General features: G+C 42.1%; 2 protein-coding genes across 8 annotated transcripts in view; one reads left to right on the top strand and one right to left on the bottom strand.

Moving 5' to 3' along the window:
• Nucleotides 1-1,966: 1,966 nt before the first annotated feature.
• On the bottom strand, nt 1,967-19,704 carry rfx1b (regulatory factor X, 1b (influences HLA class II expression)). Of its 5 annotated transcripts, none has more exons than XM_069139765.1 (17): nt 19,553-19,704; nt 17,744-18,119; nt 14,909-15,000; nt 7,992-8,062; nt 7,648-7,903; nt 7,391-7,572; nt 7,003-7,122; nt 6,726-6,853; nt 6,407-6,525; nt 5,573-5,676; nt 5,348-5,499; nt 4,987-5,084; nt 4,440-4,589; nt 4,119-4,330; nt 3,891-4,044; nt 3,703-3,748; nt 1,967-3,608 (listed from the first exon to the last, which is right to left on the bottom strand). In XM_069139765.1, the coding sequence occupies exons 2-17, from the start codon at nt 18,090-18,092 to the stop codon at nt 3,430-3,432; spliced, it is 2,412 nt and encodes an 803-aa protein (XP_068995866.1). In that variant the 5' UTR covers nt 18,093-18,119; nt 19,553-19,704; the 3' UTR covers nt 1,967-3,429. The 5 variants fall into 5 exon arrangements, with proteins under 5 accessions (XP_068995866.1, XP_068995864.1, XP_068995867.1 ...); XM_069139763.1 differs by having other exon boundaries at nt 19,561-19,704; XM_069139766.1 differs by having other exon boundaries at nt 6,726-6,850; nt 19,561-19,704.
• rln3b (relaxin 3b) overlaps nt 7,087-21,878 on the top strand; it is a 14,893-nt gene continuing 101 nt past the window's right edge. The window contains exons 1-4 of one of the 3 annotated variants that reach the window (XM_069139770.1): nt 7,227-7,497; nt 20,180-20,271; nt 20,362-20,537; nt 20,912-21,878. The exon at nt 20,912-21,878 is cut by the window's right edge and continues 101 nt beyond it. In XM_069139770.1, coding sequence (XP_068995871.1) covers nt 20,363-20,537; nt 20,912-21,192 — 456 coding nt within the window. In that variant the 5' untranslated portion in view covers nt 7,227-7,497; nt 20,180-20,271; nt 20,362 and the 3' untranslated portion in view covers nt 21,193-21,878. Of the gene's footprint in view, nt 7,141-7,226; nt 7,498-20,179; nt 20,538-20,911 lie in introns of those variants that run through there. The other 2 variants (XM_069139769.1, XM_069139768.1) reach the window with 2 other exon arrangements.

Below are 21,878 nucleotides of genomic sequence, written 5' to 3'. Positions count from 1 at the left end.
GCTTCGACCTCGGTTAGTTTAGAAACTACTGCAGCAGCCTTCAACCAATCAGCATTGACCACCATAAGATCAATGTTGTAAAATATGTCGGTGAAAATTCATTTAAATTCCTCAATATTCACTAACATTACATTTAGACGCGTGACTTCACTGTCATCACACTGAGCCCCTCCCTCCACCCCCCACTGGACGCCCATTGGTCCACCCTTCAGAGGCTGTGCAAATCTTTATGCAACAGGATTTCTAGACTATTTAAAAAAAAGATTAGTTACCTGATGTAGTTAACCTGTAGTAGTTACCTGTTGTAGTTTTAACCTGTTGTAGTTACCTATAGTAGTTAACCTGACGTAGTGAACCTGACGTAGTGGACCTGACGTAGTGGACCTGACGTAGTGAACCTGACGTAGTGGACCTGATGTAGTGAACCTGACGTAGTGAACCTGATGTAGTGAACATGTTGTAGTGAACCTGACGTAGTGGACCTGACGTAGTGAACCGTTTGTAGTGAACCTGACGTAGTGAACCTGTTGTAGTGAACCTGACGTAGTGAACTGTTTGTAGTGAACCTGACGTAGTGAACCTGTTGTAGTGAACGTGACGTAGTGAACCTGTTGTAGTGAACCTGACGTAGTGAACCTGTTGTAGTGAACGTGACGTAGTGAACCTGTTGTAGTGAACCTGATGTAGTGAATCTGTTGTAGTGAACCTGTTGTAGGGAACCTGACGTAGTGAACCTGTTGTAGTGAACCTGACGTAGTGAACCTGATGTAGTGAACCTGACGTAGTGAACTTGACGGAGTGAACCTGATGTAGTGAACCTGATGTAGTGAACCTGTTGTAGTGAACCTGATGTAGTGAACTTGACGTAGTGAACCTGATGTAGTGAACCTGATGTAGTGAACCTGTTGTAGGGAACCTGACGTAGTGAACCTGACGTAGTGAACCTGTTGTAGTGAACCTGACGTAGTGAACCTGTTGTAGTGAACCTGTTGTAGGGAACCTGACGTAGTGAACCTGTTGTAGTGAACCTGACGTAGTGAACCTGTTGTAGTGAACCTGTTGTAGTGAACCTGACGTAGTGAACCTGACGTAGTGAACTTGACGTAGTGAACCTGATGTAGTGAACCTGTTGTAGTGAACCTGACGTAGTGAACCTGACGTAGTGAACCTGTTGTAGTGAACCTGACGTAGTGAACCTGATGTAGTTAACCTGATGTAGTGAACCTGTTGTAGTGAACCTGACGTAGTGAACCTGATGTAGTGAACCTGTTGTAGTGAACCTGACGTAGTGAACCTGACGTAGTGAACCTGATGTAGTGAACCTGTTGTAGTGAACCTGACGTAGTGAACCTGACGTAGTGAACCTGTTGTAGTGAACCTGATGTAGTGAACCTGTTGTAGTGAACCTGTTGTAGTGAACCTGACGTAGTGAACCTGACGTAGTGAACTTGACGTAGTGAACCTGATGTAGTGAACCTGTTGTAGTGAACCTGACGTAGTGAACCTGTTGTAGTGAACCTGACGTAGTGAACCTGACGTAGTGAACCTGATGTAGTGAACCTGTTGTAGTGAACCTGTTGTAGTGAACCTGACGTAGTGAACCTGACGTAGTGAACCTGTTGTAGTGAACCTGATGTAGTGAACCTGTTGTAGTGAACCTGATGTAGTGAACCTGTTGTAGTGAACCTGTTGTAGTGAACCTGACGTAGTGAACCTGACGTAGTGAACCTGTTGTAGTGAACCTGATGTAGTGAACCTGTTGTAGTGAACCTGACGTAGTGAACCTGACGTAGTGAACCTGACGTAGTGAACCTGTTGTAGTGAACCTGACGTAGTGAACCTGATGTAGTGAACCTGTTGTAGTGAACCTGACGTAGTGAACCTGTTGTAGTGAACCTGTTGTAGTAGGTGATGTGGCTAATACATATGAGGAGGGATCCCATGAAGAAAGAGTCAGGCACAAGTGTTAAATTAGTCACGTCTTTAGTTAACAGTGAGAATAAAGCTACAAACGTTGATCACAGATTGAAGGAATGAGGTCTTCAGAATAACATCAGGACCTCATCTAGAAAAGGTTTTGCAGCAGAAGCTGGGGACAAAATCCAACTCACAATATCCATGACATTGCAGTCAGCAGTAGATTTGACTTCTCGAGATATTGTCCTCCCTCATGTATGGATAAATGTAAACATATCCTCTTTTTCTCTGCAGTTCTCTTTGGTGACATCTTGGTGGTCCTGAAGGACGTCCCTCTACTACCATCATGTCTAATGTCTTCATTCAGTCCCAAAGTCCAACACCTTGTAATGCTGCTGTTGGAGCATGTGCTCTTTGGAAGGTGTCCGTTGAAAGTCACCACATTCACATGCTTGGTCCATCATCACAATAGAAATATAGCTCAATACTCTGGATGGTGGACACACCACAACATATCTGTTAAGGCAATAATGGTTGAACAACATACAAAAAGTCTGGATATACGACGGTGTTGACAAAAGATACATAATATAGATTATATACAGAATGTTCAAGATAGAAAATAAACGTCTACTTTTACACTTGAGAGAGCTGAAGCTGGTACAAAGGTTGCCATGGATACAGTGAAGTAAGAGCTGCTGATTAGGCGGGATAAGCTTTGGCCTTGTGCTGTGGCCCACTGAAGTCGCACAGCATCTGTGAAGGTGTGTGTGTGTGTGTGTGTGTGTGTGTGTGTGTGTGTAATGAGAACGGGTCGATGATGAATGGATGAAGAACAACAAACAAACCGGGCAGAATCATCCAACGCAGCTGGACTGGCACCTTTTTATCTTTACAGCTGAGAATAGTTCATGACAACATCGAGACCACTTCACAGCACCTTCATTTATTAACCCCGATGATACAGCATATAAACAACAAGCTCTTTCAGGCCACAAATCTCTCAAAGGCACCAAGTATCATATCAGTTATTTGGCCAAATTAATAGGAAATTACATACAAAATATGGCATCCACAGATAACTGTCAATCACCATCCATGTGCCAACATAATTCCCGGTGCAGTATCATCCCCAATGCTACACTTGGATTTAAGAAATTTACATTTTAAGCAGTGGCCTTCATTAAAGTCCAGCTCCCCTGCACAGTCATTGCATTAAAGGCAATGGAAATTATATTTCTACGTCTTATCAGCAGTTAAGGCGGCAGGAGGAAATCAAGAGTATACTGTGCGTATAGTTGATGCCACTGAGTAGACGGGGAAGGCACCGGGAACGAGGGAAGGACTAAATCATCACGTAAAGGCAAAGAGGGAAAAACATGGTGGCACAAAAATACAGAATACAAAATAAGTACTTTCTCACGGGGTGACAGGATGCAGGGATGACATGGTGTTGAACAGAGGGTGTGTGTGTGTCGAGTGTGTCGAGTGTGTTGACCGTCGGCTGATCGGCTAAGGCGCTGTGCTGTGTGTCTCGGTCAGAGTGTGCAGGTTTAAACTGGTCCGAGGCTGCTTGGCCGGCGGCTCCATCACCTCCTTCTCCTCGTCCACCGTGCTCAGAGGGCCGGACTGCAGCACCAAATCACCGCTCTCGTCCTCGCTCTCGTCTTCCTCCTCCTCCTCCTCCTCTTCTGGTGAAGAAAGGCAGTGACGTGGCAATCAGGGATCTGATAACGGAGCCTGGAGCAGATTAACCATGTGTGAGGAGAACAAGGCTGAACGTACCTTTCTCCAGGTCGGGAGAGTTTCGCCTCTTGACAGTGCTGGCAAACTGCAACACAGTGAAAACAGGAGATTTATAATCATAAATCATCACACTTAAACTATATCTATAATGATAAATCACATTCAAACTGCATCTATAATCATAAATCATCATAGTTTGGACATGCTGTGTGTAACATGTGACATACTTCTCCCATGACTGCGACGGGCGTCTCTCCTTTGGCCCGGGCCACCCGGTGCTCGATCAGGTAATACATGTACTCGTCATACAGCAGGCGGATCAGGTGGAAGGAGCCGAAGCTTGCAGCGCTGCGCAGGGTCAGGTCCCGGATTACCATGGAACTGGTGAGAAAGAAGATTTGCAAAAATGGATCTTGAACATAGAAGCAAATATTTTCATTGTTTCATTCTCTCACCTGTAGAAGGACCAGTTGAGCAGGAAGACCTTGGCAGCCTTCGGCAGAGCCGCTGGGTTTTGCTCGTAGGGCTTCAGGGCCTGAGAGACGACGCTGTCCAGCCAGGTGGCCCACTGCTCCAGGGAGTGATGCTGCTGGAGAGTCGCCTTGAAGTCCTGCTCCAGCCTCTGGACCACACGGTCTTCACACTGACAAACCCAGGATGCCTGCTCCTGATGGGAGGGGGACGGGGGGGGGGCACAGTAGGACAGAGTCAGCGTCCTACTCTGTTTCACCTAAAACAGCAATGCACAGCAGCAGAAGGGAGCAGCGCTGGCCGACCTGTACGTTGGTGAAATCGACCCGATTGAGGTCAGAGAGCATCTGGTTGATCTGAGCGGAGTTCTGTAGGACGGCGCGGGCCGCCTGGGCCAGGTGGTTCAGGCTGGTGTAGCGACGCAGCGTCTGGGAGAAAGAGCACACGCACACCACCTGACAGGAGGAGAGAGGACGCCATCATCATTCGTGTCAGGAGGAGGCGGAGTTACACTCAAATGCATCGTAGGTTGTCACATCACAGGGCTGCAGTGAAAACCAAGAAGACAACAAGAGACCAGCACAGGTCACACATGAAGCACTTAGGAGGTTAATTGAAGGGTTTAGAAGCTGCTCCTGTTGCAGCACAGCGATGTGCACTAAGCGGCAGGAAGCTACAACTTTGAGAGTATTTCAAGGTTTCTTATTTGAGCAACATTAGCACACCAGTTACATTTTTTTTGTAACCACACTTCAAATTTTGTGATTTTACAGGAACAGACAGAAGTCCCAGAAACCCAAATCTGTTGAGGAGGTGGTTTGACATGTAATCAGTCTTTAAGAGGAAAGATACCTTGATGCGAACCATCTCCTCCGGGATGTCCATCATGGCGCCCGTCAACCAGTTCTCCAGACTCTTGGCGAAGTTACGGATGGCCTGAGTTAAAGCACCTGGTGGACAGGAGGACAAACACAGGATTTAAACTCCCTGAACTCATCCTCATTTTAATAAATACAGATTATGCTGTAAATCTATTTTAAAAGATGAAAAATCATACAAGTAAAAAATTGATTTATACTATTATTGACTTGTTTCCTTAATTTGTTTGTTGTACAACATGTTTATTAGTCAGCTTTGTTAAACTGTCGTTCCACTTTCATCCTTCAGTTTCACTGTGAACTCTTCCTGTCTCCTCCAGGTCTCGGGGACTCACTCGGGATGGGTCTGAGGACGTCCGGGATGAGGATGTCCACCAGAGTCTGGTACAGCAGGTTGTCACACTCTCTGGTCCAGCGCAGCACCGGCTCAAACTTACACAGCAACACCAGGCACGACTTGGGCAGACGTTTCTCCGACTCGTTGTGTCTGGTGAGACGGAGCGTTCATCTTCAGTTACGGCGGAGATACGTGGTTACTGTGGTGTGTTTGTGATGCTTACAGGCTGAGGGATTCTGCGTCGGTGCCCTGGCTGAACCGCCAGAAGGATTTCCACAGTGTCTCCACCAGAGGGAACTGAAGGTTGACCATCACGTCCAGAACGGCCTGTGAGGAGGAGACATGATGTCATGGAGGTGTGTGAACGTTCGAACACGTGATGCATTTCTTCCAGGAAATCACGATCTTACGGTCACAATAATCAATTCAAATTAAACGCAATTTAAGACTTTCCAACAAAAAAACGTCATTTGTGAGGAAGTCTCTCCTCATCATCAGACTGACAGAAGTGATGGTTGTTATGGGACGTGGTGTAATCATGAGGTAGGCAGCCAATCATCACACTTCGTGCGTCAGTCTTATCATATAGTACGTTTTCTACATCTGTAAGGGATTGCATTTTGTTTTTGTGTATACAGGATATATTAATATTATTTAAAAAGCACTTATTTTTACAGAAGATGGAAACATTTTATGACTCAGGAATTTTTTTAAGTCACTTTGAGTCCTTTTTTTCTTTAAGTTCAGAAAATATAAAATAAATGAGAAGTAAAATCGGTGATGACTCACTTCCTCATTCACTCTGAGGATGACTGAGTCTATTAGATACGAGTGGGCAGGTCGTACAAAGTCACTATTTGCAATTTCTGCAATTTTACCCAAAAAAATAAATCAAAAGAACTTTCTGTTCGAGAAAACTTGATTCAAAATCAGGACTTTTTGATTGCAACAAAAACAAAAAAGTAAATCGTGGCAAGCGGTACGGATCATTTCTTGAGAGAAAAGGAGGTATAAGCATCCAACATGTAAATCTATGACATGACGTGTACGTGCTCACCTCACAGTGTTCTCTGTACAGAGTCTGGAAGGCCTTCAGGTGTTCTAACAGGATCCCATCAGGCAAAGTCACATCCTGCAGATCGATGTCCACAAAGTCTGGCAGCGGCCTCGATGCCTCTGTGATATATAATAAATACAGGAAACAGGAGAAGGCTGAGAACATCCATCTGTTTCATCAGGTCACTAACAGGCTGACGACTGAATGAACTCTGACGCGTACGTTTGTCAGCTGACTGATTTCAGTGTTACTGCAGTGCAGTATCATAATCATATATCATAACCAACGATGCATTTGGATGCGTGCAGGCGGTCCTTACCCAAGAACTGCTGGTACTGTTGGACCTGTGCTGAGATGTCACAGAGCGCCCCGGCCTGCTGCTGCAGACCCGTCCCACCCGATGTCCCGTTGGTGACCCCCAGGGTCTTCTGAACGGGCTTTATCCTACTGGACAGATCAGATGGAGAGGCGAAGTCACGGGGACGTTTATGTGTTTAAAAATGCAACTAAAAAGCATTTTGGGTGATAATATCCAGTAATATCATCCTGTGCTATATTAATAATGTTAATAATCTCCCAACAGTCCATGTGGATACCTGTTCTTCTGTGAGAAAGGCTGCTGCCTCATCGCCATGTGCTGCTGTTCATCCATCAGTCGAAGCAGAGGAGAACCAGACTTGATCCTCAGACCGTAGTAGTGGTACTTGGAGTTCCCTCTGAAACACAGGAAGGAGGTGTGAGACCGTCTGTCTGTCTGTCTGTCTGTCTGTGTGTGTGTGTGTGTCTTTGTGTTGTGTGTGTGTCTTTGTGTTGGGTGTGTGTCTGTGTGTTGTGTGTGTGTCTTTGTGTTGTGTGTGTGTTGTGTGTGTGTGTGTGTGTGTGTCTGTGTGTGTGTCTGTGTGTTGTGTGTGTGTCTGTGTGTGTGTGTCTGTGTGTGTGTCTGTGTGTTGTGTGTGTGTGTGTCTGTGTGTTGTGTGTGTGTACCTGGTTCCTAGTCTCCGTGTCCGGAGCCCCATGAACACGGACCTGATGAGTTTCCCGAAGGATGCAGCGTTGACGGGCTCCAGCTTGTGCTCCTGGCAGTGCAGCAGGTAATGGTAGTAGAGGGTGCAGCGGGGGAGGCTCACCCCCTCCGCCCCCTCGTAGTTATCACACAGCCACTGCACCTGAGGAACATCAGGGACGTTCAGCTTCATGTCGTGGACCGTGACTTCTATTTCACTGTGAATTTCAGTACTTACGGTAGCAGGTGGCGCCCGAGAGTTTGGGCTGGAGTAACTTTGTCCTCCCCCTCCACCCCCTCCTCCTAGCACATAGCTTCCCTGAATGACGTACCCCCCTCCACCACTGCCTCCTGCCACAGAAACTGGCTGTGAGGTCACCGAGCCGGTGATGTCTGACTCAGAGCTGGGCGTTGCCTCGTAGAAGGTGGAGGAGGAGGAGGGCGGGGTCTGGGAGTAGAGGGGCGAGTCGGAGAACGGGTAGCTGCTTGACCGACTGGACGGGAAGAGACACAGAAACAGGTTAAACACACGGCTGTGTGACGGGGGAAGTTGTTCAGGTGAGCCGGCTCCTCCCTACATACATGTTGGAGGTGGAGAACGCTGCGTCTCCTGCTCCGTCCACGTACACCTGGCCAGAGTACACATGCTCCACCTGCACAATCAGCAAACACCACGTTTACAGCAGCAGTCATTCCTTTTTTTGGCCACTTGGGGGAAGTTAAGAAAATGTAAACACCATAAAAAGTTGTTGTGTTGAACGAGTTAGTGAGCAGTGGTCTAACCCAGAGAAGCATCGCTGATGGGTAGAAGTCCAACCTGCACTTTCCTCTCACCTGTTCTTCTTTTTCTAAATACTTAATGAATATATCTCAGAAATATACCTAAGGAATATAATATATCTCAGGAATATAGATATACAGTGGGTACGGAAAGTATTCAGACCCCTTTAAATGTTTCACTCTTTGTTTCATTGCAGCCATTTGCTAAAATCAAAAAAGTTCATTTTATTTCTCATTAATGTACACTCAGCACCCCATGTTGACAGAAAAAAACAGAAATGTAGAAATTTGTGCAAATTTATTAAAAAAGAAAAACTGAAATATCACATGGTCATAAGTATTCAGACCCTTTGCTGTAACACTCATATTTAACTCATATGCTGTCCATTTCTTCTGATCCTCCTTGAGATGGTTCTACTCCTTCATTGGAGTCCAGCTGTGTTTAATTAAACTGATTGGCCTTGATTAGGAAAGGCACACACCTGTCTATATCAGACCTTACAGCTCACAGTGCATGTCAGAGCAAATGAGAATCATGAGGTCGAAGGAACTGTCCAAGGAGCTCAGAGACAGAATTGTGGCAAGGCACAGATCTGGCCAAGGTTACAAAATAATTTCTGCAGCACTCAAGGTTCCTAAGAGCACAGTGGCCTCCATAATCCTTAAATGGAAGAAGTTTGGGACGACCAGAACTCTTCCTAGACCTGGCCGTCCAGCCAAACTGAGCAATCGTGGGAGAAGAGCCTTGGTGAGAGAGGTAAAGAAGAACCCAAAGATCACTGTGGCTGAGCTCCAGAGATGCAGTAGGGAGATGGGAGAAAGTTCCACAAAGTCAACTATCACTGCAGCCCTCCACCAGTCGGGGCTTTATGGCCGAGTGGCCCGACGGAAGCCTCTCCTCAGTGCAAGACATATGAAAGCCCGCATAGAGTTTGACAAAAAACACATGAAGGACTCCCAGACTATGAGAAATAAGATTCTCTGGTCTGATGAGACCAAGATTGAACTTGTTGGCGTTAATTGTAAGCGGTATGTGTGGAGAAAACCAGGCACTGCTCATCACCTGCCCAATACAATCCCAACAGTGAAACATGGTGGTGGCAGCATCATGCTATGGGGGTGTTTTTCAGCTGCAGGGACAGGACGACCGGTTGCAATTGAAGGAAAGATGAATGCGGCCAAGTACAGAGATATCCTGGAAGAAAACCTCTTCCAGAGTGCTCTGGACCTCAGACTGGGCCGAAGGTTCACCTTCCAACAAGACAATGACCCTAAGCACACAGCTAAAATAACAAAGGAGTGGCTTCGGAACAACTCTGTGACCATTCTTGACTGGCCCAGCCAGAGCCCTGACCTAAACCCAGTTGAGCATCTCTGGAGAGACCTGAAAATGGCTGTCCACCAACGTTCACCATCCAACCTGACGGACCTGGAGAGGATCTGCAAGGACGAATGGCAGAGGATCCCCAAATCCAGGTGTGAAAAGCTTGTTGCATCATTCCCAAGAAGACTCATGGCTGTACGAGCTCAAAAGGGTGCTTCTACTCAATACTGAGCAAAGGGTCTGAATACTTATGACCATGTGATATTTCAGGTTTTCTTTTTTAATAAATTTGCACAAATTTCTACATTTCTGTTTTTTTCTGTCAACATGGGGTGCTGAGTGTACATTAATGAGAAATAAAATGAACTTTTTTGATTTTAGCAAATGGCTGCAATGAAACAAAGAGTGAAAAATTTAAAGGGGTCTGAATACTTTCCGTACCCACTGTGCCTCAGAAATATACCTCAGGAATATAATATATCTCAGGAATATAATATATCTAAGGAATAAAATATATCTCAGGAATATAATATCTCAGAAATATAATATATCTCAGAAATATACCTCAGGAATATAATATACCTCAGGAATATAATACATCTAAGGAATAAAATATATCTCAGGAATATAATATATCTCAGAAATATACCTCAGGAATATAATATATCTCAGGAATATAATATACCTCAGAAATATAATATATCTAAGGAATATAATATATCTCAGAAATATAATATATATCAGGAATATAATATATCTAAGGAATATAATATATCTCAGGAATATAATGTATCTAAGGAATATAATGTATCTCAGGAATATAATACATCTAAGGAATAAAATATATCTCAGGAATATAATATATCTCAGAAATATACCTCAGGAATATAATATATCTCAGGAATATAATATACCTCAGAAATATAATATATCTAAGGAATATAATATATCTCAGAAATATAATATATATCAGGAATATAATATATCTAAGGAATATAATATATCTCAGGAATATAATGTATCTAAGGAATATAATGTATCTCAGGAATATAATATATCTCAGAAATATAATATATATCAGGAATATAATATATCTCAGGAATATATATCAGGAATATAATATATCTCAGGAATATAATATATCTCAGGAATATAATGTATCTAAGGAATATAATATATCTCAGGAATATAATGTATCTCAGGAATATAATATATCTCAGAAATATAATATATCTAAGGAATATAATATATCTCAGGAATATAATATATATCAGGAATATAATATATCTAAGGAATATAATATATCTCAGGAATATATCTAAGGAATAAAATATATCTCAGGAATATAATATATCTCAGAAATATACCTCAGGAATATAATATATCTCAGGAATATAATATATCTAAGGAATATAATATATCTCAGAAATATATCTAAGGAATAAAATATATCTCAGGAATATAATATATCTCAGAAATATACCTCAGGAATATAATATATCTCAGGAATATAATATATCTAAGGAATATAATATATCTCAGGAATATAATATATCTCAGAAATATACCTCAGGAATATAATATATCTCAGGAATATAATATATCTCAGGAATATAATATACCTCAGGAATATAATATATATCAGGAATATAATATATCTAAGGAATATAATATATCTAAGGAATACAATATATCTCAGGAATATAATATATCTCAGGAATATAATATACCTCAGGAATATAATATATCTCAGGAATATAATATACCTCAGGAATATAATATATATCAGGAATATAATATATCTAAGGAATATAATATATCTAAGGAATACAATATATCTCAGGAATATAATATATCTCAGGAATATAATATATATCAGGAATATAATATATCTCAGGAATATAATATATCTAAGGAATACAATATATCTCAGGAATATAATATATCTCAGGAATATAATATATATCAGGAATATAATATACCTCAGGAATATAATATACCTCAGGAATATAATATATCTCAGGAATATAATATATATCAGGAATATAATATATCTCAGGAATATAATATATCTCAGGAATATAATATACCTAAGGAATATATCTAAGGAATAAAATATATGTCAGGAATATAATATATCTCAGAAATATACAGTGGGTATGGAAAGTATTCAGACCCGTTTAAATTTTTCACTCTTTGTTTCATTGCAGCCATTTGCTAAAATCAAAAAAGTTCATTTTATTTCTCATTAATGTACACTCAGCACCCCATCTTGACAGAAAAAAACAGAAATGTAGAAATTTGTGCAAATTTATTAAAAAAGAAAAACTGAAATATCACATGGTCATAAGTATTCAGACCCTTTGCTGTGACACTCATATTTAATTCACATGCTGTCCATTTCTTCTGATCCTCCTTGAGATGGTTCTACTCCTTCATTGGAGTCCAGCTGTGTTTAATTAAACTGATTGGACTTGATTAGGAAAGGCACACACCTGTCTATATAAGACCTTACAGCTCACAGTGCATGTCAGAGCAAATGAGAATCATGAGGTCGAAGGAACTGTCCAAGGAGCTCAGAGACAGAATTGTGGCAAGGCACAGATCTGGCCAAGGTTACAAAATCATTTCTGCAGCACTCAAGGTTCCTAAGAGCACAGTGGCCTCCATAATCCTTAAATGGAAGAAGTTTGGGACGACCAGAACTCTTCCTAGACCTGGCCGTCCAGCCAAACTGAGCAATCGTGGGAGAAGAGCCTTGGTGAGAGAGGTAAAGAAGAACCCAAAGATCACTGTGGCTGAGCTCCAGAGATGCAGTAGGGAGATGGGAGAAAGTTCCACAAAGTCAACTATCACTGCAGCCCTCCACCAGTCGGGGCTTTATGGCAGAGTGGCCCGACGGAAGCCTCTCCTCAGTGCAAGACATATGAAAGCCCGCATAGAGTTTGCCAAAAAACACATGAAGGACTCCCAGACTATGAGAAATAAGATTCTCTGGTCTGATGAGACCAACATTGAACTTTTTGGCGTTAATTCTAAGCGGTATGTGTGGAGAAAACCAGGCACTGCTCATCACCTGCCCAATACAATCCCAACAGTGAAACATGGTGGTGGCAGCATCATGCTATGGGGGTGTTTTTCAGCTGCAGGGACAGGACGACTGGTTGCAATTGAAGGAAAGATGAATGCGGCCAAGTACAGCGATATCCTGGAAGAAAACCTCTTCCAGAGTGCTCTGGACCTCAGACTGGGCCGAAGGTTCACCTTCCAACAAGACAATGACCCGAAGCACACAGCTAAAATAACAAAGGAGTGGCTTCGGAACAACTCTGTGACCATTCTTGACTGACCCAGCCAGAGCCCTGACCTAAACCCAATTGAGCATCTCTGGAGAGACCTGGAAATGGCTGTCCACCAACATTCACCATCCAACCTGACGGAACTGGAGAGGATCTGCAAGGAAGAATGGCAGAGGATCCCCAAATCCAGGTGTGAAAAGCTTGTTGCATCATTCCCAAGAAGACTCATGGCTGTACTAGCTCAAAAGGGTGCTTCTACTCAATACTGAGCAAAGGGTCTGAATACTTATGACCATGTGATATTTCAGTTTTTCTTTTTTAATAAATTTGCACAAATTTCTACATTTCTGTTTTTTTCTGTCAAGATGGGGTGCTGAGTGTACATTAATGAGAAATAAAATGAACTTTTTTGATTTTAGCAAATGCCTGCAATGAAACAAAGAGTGAAAAATTTAAAGGGGTCTGAATACTTTCTGTACCCACTGTATATCAGGAATATAATATATCTAAGGAATATAATATATCTCAGGAATATAATATACCTCAGGAATATAATATATCTCAGGAATATAATATATCTCAGGAATATATCTAAGGAATAAAATATATGTCAGGAATATAATATATCTCAGAAATATACCTCAGGAATATAATATACCTCAGGAATATAATATATCTCAGGAATATATCTAAGGAATAAAATATATCTCAGGAATATAATATATCTCAGAAATATACCTCAGGAATATAATATATCTCAGGAATATAATATATCTCAGGAATATAATATATCTAAGGAATACAATATATCTCAGGAATATAATATATATCAGGAATATAATATATCTCAGAAATATAATATATCTCAGAAATATACCTCAGGAATATAATATATCTCAGGAATATAATATATCTCAGGAATATAATATATCTAAGGAATATAATATATCTCAGGAATATAATATATCTAAGGAATACAATATATCTCAGGAATATAATATATATCAGGAATATAATATATCTCAGAAATATACCTCAGGAATATAATATATCTCAGGAATATAATATATCTCAGGAATATAATATACCTCAGGAATATGATATATCTCAGGAATATAATATATCTAAGGAATATAATATATCTAAGGAATATAATATATCTCAGGAATATAATATATCTCAGGAATATAATATACCTAAGGAATATAATATATCTAAGGAATATAATATATCTCAGGAATATAATATATCTAAGGAATATAATATATCTAAGGAATATAATATATCTCAGGAATATAATATATCTAAGGAATACAATATATCTCAGGAATATAATATATCTCAGGAATATAATATATCTAAGGAATATAATATATCTCAGGAATATAATATATCTAAGGAATATAATATATCTCAGGAATATAATATACCTAAGGAATATAATATATCTAAGGAATATAATATATCTCAGGAATATAATATATCTAAGGAATATAATATATCTAAGGAATATAATATATCTCAGGAATATAATATATCTAAGGAATATAATATATCTCAGGAATATAATATATCTAAGGAATATAATATATCTAAGGAATATAATATATCTCAGGAATATAATATATCTAAGGAATACAATATATCTCAGGAATATAATATATATCAGGAATATAATATATCTCAGAAATATACCTCAGGAATATAATATATCTCAGGAATATAATATACCTCAGGAATATAATATATCTCAGGAATATAATATTATATACCTCAGGAATATAATATATATCAGGAATATAATATATCTCAGGAATATAATATTATATACCTCAGGAATATATGTGTCTCTGTAGCAGCTCCTGTAGGTTCTCCAGCTCGCTCACCTTCGTTATCATCACACAGAGATGAGAGTCACATTGTTGACTGGATTTATTGGTGGATTTGATATAATGGCTGACATGGACGAGATTGTCTGAATCCTCTCAGCTGACCTCTGCTGGTAAGTGGAGCCACTGAAACGACCTCATCGGCGCGCCACCCTATGTAGTTATGTGACAAGAGCATGGGGGGGTTCGTGTATGTTTGCATCTTACCTGTGGGGTGGTCTGGACTGGTTGGACCACCTGAGTGGGGACACCAGGCGGGCTGGAGTCTGACAGACTGTCATTGGAGTGAACAGAGCCCTCTGAGGACGACACAACAGGAGGAAGGAGAGACGTCTCATCAGCTGATCAAACAAATCTCCCATGATAAAACCCTCCACCGCCCCGACGGGCTCAGTACTCACGACATACTGCTTCAAAATCGTAGTAAAGGCCGCCGCAGAACATCCTGCCGCTAAGTTTCTTTCTGACTTTCCTGAGGAAAGACTCAGCGAGGAGGACGAGGAAGAGTGTGTCGGTGCAACTCTCCGCTCGTCCTTATATCGTGCGTGCAGGAGGACAGCCTTGGACAGCTAATCTCCCCAGATGGAGGAGAAATCCCTCCATCTTGTAAACATGCAGATCAGATGGGAGAGAGAAATGAGAGATACATGTGGGCTGATAAGAGCGGGAGAAAATAGAGGATGGAGGCGAGGAGGGATATTCACTCTTTTTTGTGCCCTTCAAGTGAGAAAACATTTACTTGTCCTGCGTCCCACTGAGCTGCTCTTCCTCATGATTTACCTGTAGTGACACTACAACAAGCCCATTCAGCAGGAATGAATATTCAATAAGGACTTATTACCAGAGACCTCCCAGTGTGTCCTACTGGCTCATCTCCTCTATCGAGCATCTACTTTTATATCTAAATGTCACAGCAGGGGGAAAACAGCCCATCATGACTTCACTCATCGGTTTGTGAACTGTTGTTTTGAATGCTTGTCTGGTATTTAGGGCTGTCGCCATCTTGTTTTTTTGGAGCCACGAGTGACCATATGTTGATTTAGCGAGGGGCGGATCTAACCGACAACCCGAGTCCACTGGACAGGCCACATGACTACACTCCAGGCATGTCAATCAAACCAGGCACACCCCCAAACATAGCTCTCTTTGAGGTCTAATATCTAATTTAATTTCAAATTATTTCCAGAAGGACCACCAGGACACTAATCTGAATTAAGATAATGACACCACGATTTGTAGAATGTTTTTTTATTGATTTTGTTTTTCATGAGAGAAGTTTACTTTTTGGTCTTTTGAGCCAGAGGTTTTTTGTAGCCAGCCCCTGGTGGCCCTCAGTTGTACTACACTTAAAATACACTTCGGCCTGGACGAAACCATGAATGTGATATTGATCAGTCAAAGCCATTCATGCAGTCCTGACAGTAACCAAAACAGACCATTTAAGAATTGAACTATTTGGTTTTCAATCACCTGTCACATCAATCAAGTCTATATGACATCACGTATCAGATATTTGCTGCTTACAGGGAACGAACACGGTGTTTTGCTTGATAATTCTACAGCTTAAAGATTAATATCTTATTAAGATATAGCTTGTATTTTAGTATGAAGGGAGGAATGCCTGATTTCCACAGACAAGCCGCGGGCCCGCCAGCCTCTCACTCTGGGTGAAAGTGCAGCGTGTTATCTGATACTAGCAGGCAAAAAGATCTACGAATAGATGGCCCTAAAATAAACATACATATAGGCACCAGAGAATTCTCTCTTATTCCCTTCAATTAACAACATATTTTGAAATATAAACTGTTTTGTTTCTGTCTGAGCGTTTTGTTTTTTAATTCAGGAATTTCAGAGACCTAAATTTATTTGATATTATTAAGATCTGAAAAGGTTCAAGGTCTTGTACACACATTGCATTAGTTACTATAGATACCGGATCATCAAATGTTCTGCACTACTACAGGAATTATAAATTTAAAGCCATGTTGATGTAACAATTATAAAAAAAACATAATTTTTCTGTGGCAGTAAGAGCAGCAGACAAGAAGTGAAGTGAGGTTCCATCCATGTTCCCACGTTTGGGAGCCGAGCAACTACGTCCATCAGCTCAGTCTGTTCTCACAAAGTCAGCCGAACACGACATCGGTGTTTTTATCAATTCTGGTGGGACTCTCAAAAAACGAAACATTAAGTAGTTATTAAATCAATCAAAATGAAGCTGGCGTCATTCATTTTCACAAACTCCAAAATAAGACGAGCAGCAGGACATAAAATATTGATTATTTATGGACATTGTTTGTTCTTGAAATAACAGCTGGAACACACGATCTTTTCCACCCTTTTTTTTTTCACAACCTACATGATTCAAATGGTGGAAACTCCTGATTCAGTGATCAGCTCATTGTTTCTAAAGAGAAGAGTCTCCAATCTGTTGAACCACAATAATACACCACCGTCTGAGGGGGAGTAAAGGCAGGTTTTGAGAGTGACCCAAAAAACTAAAGTTTCAGCTTAACCCATGCAGGTATTTCTCCTACTGGGAAATGGATCCAATATTCCAACCTCAGTGATGGAAATAGTGAAAAATGGCCATTTAAGATTCCCACAGCACGTGGTGACCTCATCCAATTAAATTTATCTTTGTCCAACCAAAAGTCCAAAACCCAAACATATTTAATTTGCAATCAAATCTAGAAATTCTTAATTTCTAAAGGCCTTGAACTAATAAACATCTGAATATTTCCTTGACAAATGACTCAATTACTCTGTGATGAAACGTATTGATGATTAACTCTGAAAATCAATGGTTTCATTAATATTTGATACCACTTTTTTATTGAACTGGTCAAAAGATGGTGGACCCTAGTAAATAATAACAAGTACTTTAATGCATAATAAACATTCATACCACTACGACTGTGACTGCAGCTTGTTCAGGCTGTGTGCCATGTCATGTCCTCCCGCTGCTAACATGCGCTTTAACGTGTTATGCCTTTGTGAGCACAGTATTCAGTACGAAGGCATATGTCAGTCATTCCTCACCTGTAACCGTGACGATGATGTACTGAGGCGAGCTGCTCTGACCGTTACTCTTCTGGACCGCAGAGTGCTGGATATCAGGGGTCACGTAGTGCTGCGTGGGAGTCGTCAGAACCACTGCCTTCTGGCTCTGGGCCTGGGCGGGCGGCGCTGGAGAACAAAGCGCATCCTGTCCCGTCTCGGAGGCAGCGGCTGATTGGTTCGCTGACGAAATGGTTCCAGAGGTCGCTGGGATCTCCGACAGGAAGTTTGCCGTCTTTACGGATGAGGGTGTGGTGGCTGCAGGTGTTGCTATGGTTACGGTGTTGGCCGGCTGAGGCTGAAGGTCCTCCGAGTATCCAGAAGTTGCCATGGCAACCAATGCTTTGAGCCACTAGTTCTGTGGATAAGAAAGAGACGGACTGCATTAATGAAAGTGCTGCAAACATCGGATGAGACGCACCTTTCTGTGTCTCACGTGTACGTGTGTGTGTGTGTCAGTGTGTGTCAGTGTGTGTGTGTGTGTGTGTGTGTGTCAGTGTGTGTGTGTCTCTGTGTGTGTGTGTGTGTGTCAGTGTGTGTCTCTGTGTGTGTGTGTGTGTGTGTGTGTGTGTGTGTGTGTGTGTGTGTCTCTGTGTGTGTGTGTGTGTGTGTGTGTCAGTGTGTGTCTCTGTGTGTGTGTGTGTGTGTGTGTGTGTTAGTGTGTCTCTGTGTGTGTGTGTGTGTGTGTGTGTGTTAGTGTGTCTCTGTGTGTGTGTGTCAGTGTGTGTCTCTGTGTGTGTGTGTGTGTGTTAGTGTGTCTCTGTGTGTGTGTGTGTGTGTGTGTGTGTGTGTGTGTGTGTGGAACATAAACCAGAGGAGGAAGTCAGGCTTTTGTCTGAGACTCAGCAGTAGTTTAGAGTCTTTCCTGTTTGCTCCAGTATGAAACAGTGCGATCTTCAGCAATATAAATAAAGAATTATCCAAGTTTACAGATAAAAAGATTCGTAGACGTCGACCATGACATTTCAAGTGAAATAAAACAACTCAATAAAAATGAGGAAACACGTGACTGTGGACAGTTTCAGATTGTAATAAATTGTAATAAACTAGTAATCGGAGCCATGAGGCCGCTGGAGGGTCGGAGGGGGGGGTCGGAGGGTCGGGTCGGAGGGTCCGAGGGGGGGTCGAGGGTCGGAGGGTCCGAGGGGGGGTCGGAGGGTCCGAGGGGGCGGACGGCGGAGGACCCCCCCCCCCCTCCGACCCCCCCCCTCCGACCCTCCGACCCTCGGACCCCCCCCCTCGGACCCTCCGACCCTCCGACCTCCCCTCCGACCCGACCCTCGGACCCCCCCTCCGACCCCCCCCCCCCCCCTCCGACCCCCCCTCGGACGCCCCGACAGACTCAATGTCACCAAAAACTTTGGTAAAGATGGTGAAACAGACTGAGCTCGTGTCACGTGACCAGCTCGGTGTGTTTGTGTCTGAACGCGGTAGCTTCCCCTGCTAGCCGCTCACACCGACTTATGACGTTGAAGCGAGCTAGCCAGTTGCTAACGGCTCATGTTGGATATTCAGTAAATCTGCGGCCATCAATCACACCTCGTTATAGTTCCACGGTGATCGAAACTGTCAGAAACAACCTCAACGGGCTGACAAACGGGCTAAAAAAGTACGATTGTCGGTCCAACACACCCGCCATCTTGTGCTCCGATCACCGATCTGACATCGTCATAACAACCGTGAAGAAGAGCCGCTTCATCGGCTCCACTTCCACGTTCACGCTCGTGACTACAAACAAGCACACGGAAATAATTCACAGGAAATTAAAACGAGAATTCAGAGATATTGTACTTTTTCACCTTTGTATCCTCGTATTGTCCTTTTTAGTCGTTAAAGGGTTTTTTCCTTTAGATTTAGGTTGTTGTTGTTGACTCCCGTTGCTTGGTTCTCGTCGCCAGGACTACCGTGACTATGGCGCCGAGCCTTCACCGGGGCAACTGTTGCTATCGTCCTGTCGTTGCCCCGCCCTATACTAAATGCTGATTGGTTGACTGGGGAGGTGGTCGCAGCGTCAGTGAAATAATCGATAGCTAATTGGTTGGCAGTTCCTGTCTGTTACTTTCACCAGACGACCACCGGTGATGTTCATTTTTGTGATTGCTCAGAATGTCAAACAGTTGGAGGGGAAATGATGAAATGTCCTTTCATTCATTTCACACATGATGTTGCTTATCTGCCGCACATAAATATGTGTTATTGTGCAACATTTAGAGGTTCTCCACTGGTTTGTCAGACAGGATGTGTGTATGTGTGAATGGATAGTGATCAGCAGAGATTGCGCTGGTGGCACGGCAGCAACCCAAATGATGTCAGGGACAGAAAGGCCAACAAAAGGTCACAGGTGATTAGATTGCCATGACCCCCCAGCATCTTTCACTACATAATCACAACTTTTCTTTTTCTCTGTGTGCATTGTAGTCTGAAAAGGTCTCCAGTCTTATCTCCAGGCGTGACAGAGAGTGGACGTGAGTTGAGGTCCTTCTCTGAGATGTGCAGCCTATATAAAGCTGGTGAGGCTGTCCACCAAGAAACACTCATCGTAGAGACACTTCAAGAAGTTTCCAGCATTTGAGATACCTGCGGCATCGTTTCTCTTCCAGCATGTGGAAGGCGGCCTTCTTGACCCTGGGCTTGTTGGTGGCGCTGGCCAACCGGGTGCACTCCAATGAAGTCAATCCCTCTTTTTATGGGGTGAAGCTGTGTGGAAGAGAGTTCATACGAGCCGTCATCTTCACCTGCGGTGGTTCTCGCTGGAGGAGAAGCGCAGGAGATTTGGGTAAGACTGTGGATACAAGTTTATTTTTTATGATGCACCATGTTTTCTGACAGGGATGAGGGGGAATGCATCTCCATTGTACCCCCCATCCCTGATAGCAGACGGAGTTCAGGGCTTTCTATTTGAATATGTTAGTCAAGTCCAAATGACTCATTGAGCCTTTCTCTAACTGAGGGTTGTGAAAGTTTGAATTTATGATCACCACCCTGACTCTGAAATATTAGCAGCCTACCTAAAGTCAAATCACATTGTATTGATAAATGCTCCCACTGGGATGTCCTACCTGTTTGGAAAATGTTTTTTTTTTTTTTTAAACTACTGCCTGTGGTTTAACCGTAATATTAAGAGATTTACTTCTTCTTTTTTTTTACCAGCTCTTATTGGAGGAGAGACCTTTGATCTATGGAATACAAATCCCATCCCTCAACTTCCCAACAAGCAGGAGCCTGCAGAGTCCCAAGCATGGAAAGATCAGACATTGGATGTTGCATCTGTGGCTGCTGGTTTCAGCCGGTCAGCTCGCTCTCTGATCTCGGAGAACGTGTTGGAGGCTCTACGCAGCGTAGATAGGAAAGGACGGGACGTTGTGGTCGGACTGTCCAACGCTTGCTGCAAGTGGGGCTGCAGCAAGAGTGAAATCAGCTCTCTGTGCTGAACTGCTGTTTCTTCAACGTCCTGTACATCTCGTCCTGTCACTGAAGGAGAGACGTTATCTTCTCTCACAGTCCATGTGTTGACTATTTATACATAAAAGTGAATGTATAATCAGAATTTGTTTGCTGTGATCATCAGATTAATATATTTGTCGAATAAAGCTTTGAGTATATGAACGTTTTGTTCCTTTTAAAAATAAGATATGGTAAAATTATTTTTTTTTTTTAGAACACTTCCACTTTTCCAAACCCTTGTTTCATAAACACAGTTTTGACAAGGATTTCGAAATAAAGGAAGTGGTGGTGACTAATGACTACAGAGTGGCAGGATACCCAATACATGAGAGCTGCTGTCTGGGATTCTTCAGGGGAAACAATATGACAGATTTGTAATTCAATGACATTCATTGCAACCAGCCTGGAACAGCTTCAAGGTGAACATGGTGTTTTTTGCTCCTTATCCACACAGAGTTGAAATTTCACAGTTATATCGAGACATTATCAACAAAACTGGGTTTAAAAAAAACTGAAGTTTACTGTAATATTACTTGTTGCAATGCCACTACTTCAAAAATATATTAGTCCTTATAATACACAAGTTCCAATATATACAAATACAAAATAGAGAAGAACAAACAAAAAAGAATGAAAGAACAATATCATTTATCACTAGGGGAAATAATTTAAC

This window comes from Embiotoca jacksoni, unplaced genomic scaffold (genome assembly GCF_022577435.1).
Source record: "Embiotoca jacksoni isolate LCO1_2020_lvr unplaced genomic scaffold, fEmbJac1.0.p SCAF_85, whole genome shotgun sequence".
NCBI lineage: Eukaryota > Metazoa > Chordata > Actinopteri > Embiotocidae > Embiotoca > Embiotoca jacksoni.
The sequence above is the reverse complement of the archived record's forward strand: the minus strand, read 5'-3'. Positions and strand labels throughout refer to the sequence as shown.

What these genes read in the sequence shown, in the direction of transcription:
- rfx1b (XM_069139765.1), bottom strand. Translation starts at nt 18,092, where the DNA reads ATGGCAACTTCTGGATACTCGGAGGACCTTCAGCCTCAGCCGGCCAAC. An exon ending in CCTTTCTCACAGAAGAACAG is followed by an intron (nt 6,854 to 7,002) that starts GTATCCACATGG and finishes TGATCTGTCCAG; the next exon opens with TAGGATAAAGCCCGTTCAGA. An exon ending in ACAGTACCAGCAGTTCTTGG is followed by an intron (nt 6,526 to 6,725) that starts GTAAGGACCGCC and finishes TATATATCACAG; the next exon opens with AGGCATCGAGGCCGCTGCCA.